We start from the raw sequence: 8,013 nt of genomic DNA on the forward strand, positions 1-8,013 counted from the left end.
AGAAACATAATTGGCATAATTATCATAATTAATGTATACACATTGTGTCAAGCCACACGTATAGTGTAACGTCTTAACGCAGTCACACAGAGTCTGACGCTCTTTAATAACTTTGTTCGGATCTGAACACATCAACGTGCAACAGCAGGCCAAAAGTTTGGACACACACACACACACAAGACAACTGATGGTCCCGATCCCATTAATAAGGCAAGGAGTCCCTCTAATTAACCCTGGCAAGGCACATCTGTGAAGTGAAAACTATTTCAGGTGAAGAGAGAACACCAATTGTTGTTCCCGCTATCAAAAACTGCGTGAATCTTAAAATAGAAGAAATATTTTAGAATTATTTCACACGTTATTAAGTACATAATTCCACATGATCAGGCCTTTGGTGAGAATCTATAATGTAAATAGTCATGAAAATAAAGAAAATGTGACGAGAAATATCACGGTGTAATCTTATGGCACTACTAAATATTATTAGTTAGTAGTATAGTTTCTCATTGACATTTGGCTTTATTATTAATTTTTTGCTGTTTTTTTTTGTTTATTATAGTTATACAATGTGCCACAAACCTGTAAAAGAGTTGGCCCCCAGGCTGCACTTTGGACACCCCCGGTTTATGCACGATTTTTTTATCGTGAAGGCAAGGTATTGCTTCTGGTTTCTTAACACTCATCACTAGTGATGACTCGGCACGGCAGCACACCTCACCTTTCATAGCGGTGATAATGCATACTGCCCGGGCTTGTGGTTGGCGGGTGGTTTTTTTCTGTTTTTTTTTGTTTTTTTTTGCCCAACACAAAGTAATTTCAACACACAATCTCATGATCTAACATTGTGCTGTCTATATAATTGACCATATGTAATGATCAGTGCAACTTGTTGGCCAGATCCCCCAGGGTCCTGCTGTGTGTCATGTCGTATGGCAGATAAATCGATCACAGAGATGCATTAATAACAAAGAGGCTTGTCGTTCTGATTTCAAATTGACTTTTCATGAGCAGCTGATTGATGCAAGCTTTTAATGTCAGTCTCAGTGATTACAAAGAGACCGTTGTGGTGCAGTGCTTAGCGTTCTGGACTTTGGAGCGGACGTCTTGGGTTCGAATCTCCAATAGCAAGCACCAGTATTCGTCAGGAAGGGTATCCGGAATATAAAGGGCTCAAGCCAAGAAGGTAATCCCTGTAATCAGGGTCCCTGATTACTGAAAAAGCAGAAAAAAACAAATGATTTAGAGCCAGGTGTGGTGTAGTGGTTAGCTTCTGGACTATAGAGTGGACGCCTCGGGTTTGAATCTTCACTAAGCATCATCGGTATTCGTCAGGAAGGGCAGTCAGAATTTAAAGGACTCAAAAATCAGTATGCAGATCAAAAAGAGACGCTGTGGCGACTCCGTAAGAAACAAACATTCTCAATGATTACAAAGTCACCCTCTTACATATCATGTCACTTTTTCTGTGGCTCTCAAATCCAGTCACTGGTGAAATACCACACCCCACCACCATTTTGCTAATCACATCTAATTTTGTTACATTTGGAAAGTCATTATTATTCATGAGGAAATAGCTACTACAAAAGAACATTTAAAAAAATATTAGTATAATATTTATGATTAGTGCATCATTAGCAGCCTGTACACATTTTAACTATCCTCTGTGTCACAAATTATGTTGGGAGTGTCGCATTTGAGTGCCATATAGGCTTAGTCCTAACATTATCATAAACATATAGTATTATCATAAATGCTTCAAGCACCACTGCCAGACTGAAGAAGTATTTACCATCTATGGGTAACATGGGACCCGTCATCCTCCCCACTCAAGACCGTTCCATAACTTCACTGATGTTTTACATGTATTGTCTCCCCTAAGTTGCACCCACAAGCTCTGTGAAGAAGCTGTATTTTTAATATTACTGAAGAACATCATATGTATTGCTTTACATTATATTTGTGCCATTTTAAAATGAATCAAATTAGTTCAATTTAATTCTTTTTTTAACTTAAGAATAGTAGATTTGTGTGAAAAATGAATAAATGTTGACATGTTAACCCCTGTTTGAAGTATTGACGGTTATATTTTTGGAATATATTCCAATTATGTGTGTGTGAGGCCCCTGATGATATCATTTGTTTTGTGGACAATAAGGGGAGAAAAAAAGCCAAAAATACAGTATGCCAGTTCTTTTTGCAAGCATTGTTGGCAGAAGAGTCTCACTTGGGGGTAGGAATGTGCATATTAACAGAACCAGGATGCCCTTTGTGTTGGAGTGTGTTAGTTATTGTTTTGAAAGCTATTAAGACACCACTTAGTAACCATAACAGAGGTTAATAAAATAGAGGTCAAATCTCGATCACACCTTCTTAGCATGGTGTTCTTTTCTCCCACTCTTGTTCTTGTACAAACAACTCCCAGTAATGATATCCCCCTTAAGGCCCACTGGGCAACTAAGTAATAAATGCACTGTGCACTGTGCAGTTTCATGCCTTGATTCCTGCAGGCATGTTTGCATGGTTGTCAAATTATTCTGGGTGGCAAAACAGGCATTTATTCCAATGCTAATAGCCAGTCTTTTACTGGCGGCTGGGGGAAACAAGCATGCACATTCAACAGAGAAATGTCAAACTCAATCAACCATTTCAGTTTCAAGCAACTTTAGATGCATTACACAGGGCAGATTTAAGTTGAGTCATCATATTACCTGAACAGAGAAATCATGAAAGATACAAGTCCACTCTTCTCATGTCTATTGTTACAGATAGTCATCAAGTTATCAAGTCTGAGCAGTATTACTTTGATGAAGTGTTTAATATTCTGGTTGTATTTTGCAATGGTGTCGATATACATAGATTTTGGCCATGTTATGAGGCTAAACATTAAATAAATGCTACTTAGTGGACAGTGGACACAACTGAACTACAGCTACAATAAGAAACATACTGTATATTGTTGCTTTTATGCAGCTCTTATATTGTATGCTGTAGGTTTGCCCATATTTGGGTCTGGTTAGTTTGTATTCAGCACAACGTCATAAGGAATAACTGGCACAATTCCAGTTACCAATTCCATTCAAGTGATAGCATTTATCATATGGACCTACTCATGTAAATTATGACATCAGATCCATCTCCATGACAACACAAAATCTATTGCAGGAGTGAAGGAATGAATGACGCAGAAGCTACACTAATTGCCATCCTTTTTAATGCAAACCTCTTATTTTATGAAGTGGGGTCATTCGAGCATGGATTCATCCTTCTTAAGTTACACAGCTCAACAGGTATATAGTAAGTGGAGGTGCAGCCACTACCATTTGATTTTGTGGCTCCCAAACAGTGGATCAGTTTGACATTTCAGTGCTATGCTTAGGTGGTGGCAATTAAAAATATGACCTTAAAAAGCAGGTAGAAGATCACATCACTGCCTACCAACATTAGAATCTGACTGGAGCAGAATACCTAGTGAATGCTGCAGTGGTGGCCCACTCACTTTGGGTGGGTGTTTTTAAAAAGGCAGAGATGCATTTCATTTTCTGATAATATCACGCAACCGTTTCATATGTAATCATTACATTGGTCAGCATCAGAGAGCAGACACCCGACACAAATAAAGTGGTAATTTTATGTGCTGCGTCCATCAGTTAAGGAATGTGTTTATATTTGTCATGTATGCACACTTCCAAACAAGCAAACCGCATCTTTGCTTTCGGATAGGTTCAGCTGTATTTTTCTGGGCCAGCCTCCCTCATCAAAGCGATTAAGCAATTACACTGATTGTGCCGATCCTCAAAAGAAAGCGGGAATGAACCCCGGAGTATTGAGTGCTAAAACATTCTTGGAGATAACGACTTAATTTGTGCCTAATCAGAATATTGCCCTTTTTCTTCATTTCAACCTTCCTCCTGGAGTGAGTGGCTAGGGGAATGGAGAAGGTATGTCAAGGGGAAAGTCATGAAGACAAGGAGGCCCTGCAGGGAGCTTTTGCTACTTAAATCCCCTCATAATTGGGATTTGTGCAAAGTGCATGTATGCTATCATTAAACAACAAGGTCTCCTGGCTTCGTTGGAAATTTTGGAAGATATCCAAATTCACAAATATCCAAGCATTTGGGAATTACAGCACATCAGTTAATCATTCATTTTTTTTTCAATATTGATAACGAATCGCGATGTTCAACAATATTTGTAGCAGTAGCAGTTCATATCAGTATCATTTTTTCTGCTGATAATGGTGTTGAGTGAGTGATGAGATGCTCCACAGAACAAAATCACTAGCACAGTATGTCTGGAATCATTGTAAATATGCGATGGTTATGCGGGCGGAGGGGGGGGTCATAAAGTCATAAGCCATGCCGTACTGAATGAGCCCAGTTTATAATTTCACTGATTATATTAGTCCAGAGGTTCATACTTAGCACTTAGCATTAGCACTCTGCATTGTTCTTACATTATATGGATGTTTGTGCCACACAGAAATGTGCCGCTTTCTAAATAGTGTAGTTACCAGCATTATGTCATTGAATTGTATTAAGACAAACCTGTCTTACCTGTTGATTGACGGACAACATGTTATTTTAGTTGACTATTAGTCGGGATTTTTTACTTTAAAATGTGACTTTTTCTATAACTTGTATTGCATATTGCAGAATTTGTCAGTTTATTTCTGAAATACATCCAGTAATGTGCATTATACAATCGGTTGACATCAGCATCTGCAATGACATGCTGAGCAATATCAGAATATCAAAAAGAGCATCTCTAATAATGAAACTATAATAATCCAACTCATCTAAACTAGCTTAGCAGACATATATGGACTCAGTAAGTGTTGTTTCCTCAGACACACACGGCCACAAATCGAGCCTGTTACTGTGATATAATTAGGCCATAACACGGAGCGCATTCCTTTGAATGCTGACACCTCTATGCATACTAATTGTCAACATGAAAGCCGTGTCAAAACATATGGAGTTGATGCTGCCCACATTTTCAAGGGTGAACATCAAGTATTCATATTAGCAGAGCTTGATTGAGAAGCACAAGGTAGTTTGACCAGCAGTGTGTGTATATGTGGCTGGGGGCTGGATGATAGGGAAAAAAAAGAAGAAGACTCACCCCGGGAGAAAATCTGTAGAAAGAGGCGGGGGTCAGCTGCGCGTATGGCTGCAGTGTAGCGGTCTTCGACACCGGGCACCTGCGCCTTTTTCTCAGGCATGAGCCGGACCCTCAGTCGGCCCCCATCCGCACCAAGCCACCACACCAGAATAGTTGTGATGTCCATTTCCAGGGTCAACACAGGGGCCTCCTCGTACACAGACAACCCTCCGCATGCCGTCCTGATTAAATCCTCTCCGATTTCCACCACCACTTGATTTGATTTGCGACTGGCTTTTGTCAGACCTAATTTCAGAACTTTGGACAGCGGCCGCTTGGAAAAGAAAGGGAGCTGTCCATTCGCTGATGCGTTCCTTGTTGCCGATTCCGCAGCTCTTTGGTCAACAAAAGTAGATATGATTTTCTGTAAAGGTATGCAGTGCATTTTTAAGTTTGCACTAACTGTGTAGCACCCTCTAAAAGTCTGGCAGTCTCCATTGAGGGGTCTCTTCACGAACTCCGCCAGGTAATAGCGCAACAGAGAGGGGACAGCAAAATCCACAGCCAGCGTTTTCCTCTTGAGTCGGGAGTTTATTGTTTGATTTAAATCTCGTTTGCCTCCATTTTCCCCACTGCTGCCACCGCTCGTGGTTCCGGAGCCGGCCACGGACGCATCCACCCCTGCTGCTGTGGTCCTCGGCGAGGCGCACTGCAGCCCCGTGAAAAATATCGCGGAGCATACAACCAAAACCAACAAACTGGTGTTCATTGTTAACCGATTGAAGTCTTCCGTTGGAAAGAAGCAGCGTCTACTAATTCCACCGTTCACCGCTTCTTCCACTGCGTCTGTCACATATGCGCAACGCAAATTCAGCGAGTGCGAAATCCTGCACCTCCTGCGCCTTTCTTTTTTGGCACGGAGCGCACACGTGGCGGGACAACACAGGAAAAAAATGCTTTTATATTTGTTTTCTTGTCCTACCTTCTAGAAACACTGCCATCAGTCTATTGGTCTTCCCAGTGGTTTAAATATTCGCTGCTTGGATCCAGCCAGTCTCTTCCCAGGTCGCTGATTGATATGCCGGTCTGGTTCGCTCCACAAGCCCTCAAAGACTCCCTGTCTACTGGCACAGTTGTGTACAAGTGGTCTCTGTCAGCAGTCACACTCTTCCCTTTGGGAGAAAAACCACAAATGCACAAAACGATTTGGAGGTTGCTGATCGTCCATTAAACTTCAATAATTGAACGCAGCTGATTGTCTTTTCTTTTTTTTCATTTGGGTGCGCAGATAATGTAAGATCCACGTCGTCTGTGCTACACTCAAAGGGTCATTCACATATCCATTTGACGTCAATATGAAACGTTTTCTCTGTGATGGACTCCCCTCAACAACAGTCTGCCAAAAGTGGATCACGCAGTGCCGACCGACGCGTCCCGCGGCGTAGCCCTCACTGAGTGTGGAGATTTATTGAAATGAGAAATGGCAGGAAGGATAGCCAGGCAAATGTCTACGGTTGGTCTCCCAGGGATTAACGCAGCACTCTTACGAGTGTGCGCAATTGAAATAGTTTCACACAGGTGTTATATATTAGGGTAACAATGTACCCTAAAGGTCTGTGCCACACGTCCATATTAATTAGTGATGGAAGACTCCATCGTCATGTTTGGGGCAAAGAAGCGAAAACGTGACATGATCGCTTTCTTTCTTTTTTTTCTTCTCCTCAACCCCAAGGAAAAAGCGGCCACCAGATGGCGTTATCACACACCAATCGTCATTTTCACAGAAAAATCCATTAAAGGCCTAATTACTATTCATTTTTTGTATATAATTAGAGCCTTGGCTACACGAAGCAAAGGTGTACGTGTGAGTGTGTGTGGGTGGTGTGTGGACTAAAGGGAATGACAAAATCGTAAAAGGACTACAATAAAAATCACAACCAAAGAGGGTGGAGTGGGATCAATATCTGGATTGATTTGATCTTTCCAAGGTGTCAAATGTCGATGTGAAATGTAGAGTAGAGCCTAAGGTGGGAGTGTGCCATGCAAGCTCGTGAAAATAAAATGACCAAGGTTGCCACAACTAATATTATGTTGATTAAAATTGTAGAAACAGCCCCAAAATGTGGCAAAACCAGGTCTAGGGGAGTGGAAATGACAGACTATTCTGCCACATCATTCAGCATAAACTACTCCCCTCATATTTTAACTTTAACCACAATCAATATTATATACAGCCCGGAATTGACAGCCATTCTTAATAAGAGTGCCAGATTCAGACCAAAAAGGAAAATAATTTAACTGTACATGACTATGATTAATAGCAGAATCTTAACTACAGTATTAAACCCTGTCTATACAAGATAATACCTTAAAAAGGAATAAGACAGTCAAAAGTGAGAATTTTAAAAACAGCAAAGCATGCTGGGCAGTGCCCAGTAATCCACCCATTACACAAATAGAAATGGGTTATATATCTTACGGATTGTGATGTTTTTCTGTTGAAATAAAATACTGTAGCTTTGATGAAGAGGTGGTCGATCGACAATCACTTTATTGAAACGAACAACTATGCAATGACAGCTTGACGGCGAAGTCTCATGCTCCTAAATAGCCTCTTGATGTTGTTCTGAGGCAATGCGATCCACTCCTTCACAAGTGCTACACACGGTTCTGCCAGGTCATGTGGGGGTGGTCCACGATAATCTAGTCGCTACTTCAGCTGGTCCCAGACGTGTTCTATGGGGTTCTGGTCAGGGGACATTGTTGGCCAAAGCACATGAGGCACTCCGACTACCTTAAGTCGAGCTGTGACAATCTGGCACAATGTGGTGAAGCATTATGATCCATGAACAGAAAGTTGGGGGTGTGCTGGTGGAATTGGTGGATGATGGTGATGCAATGTCTGAGGTAAGA

The 8,013-nt window shown here is 41.2% G+C and overlaps 1 protein-coding gene across 2 annotated transcripts in view; it reads right to left on the bottom strand.

The window, feature by feature from the left end:
• alk (ALK receptor tyrosine kinase) overlaps positions 1-6,632 on the bottom strand; it is a 260,619-nt gene extending 253,987 nt beyond the window's left edge. For both annotated transcript variants that reach the window (XM_058091041.1, XM_058091039.1), the window contains exon 1: positions 5,122-6,632. In XM_058091041.1, the coding sequence (XP_057947024.1) occupies positions 5,122-5,869 (748 nt within the window). In that variant the 5' untranslated portion in view covers positions 5,870-6,632. The remainder of the gene's footprint in view (positions 1-5,121) is intronic.
• Between the last annotated feature and the right edge of the window lie 1,381 nt (positions 6,633-8,013).

This window comes from Doryrhamphus excisus, chromosome 13 (genome assembly GCF_030265055.1).
Source record: "Doryrhamphus excisus isolate RoL2022-K1 chromosome 13, RoL_Dexc_1.0, whole genome shotgun sequence".
NCBI lineage: Eukaryota > Metazoa > Chordata > Actinopteri > Syngnathiformes > Syngnathidae > Doryrhamphus > Doryrhamphus excisus.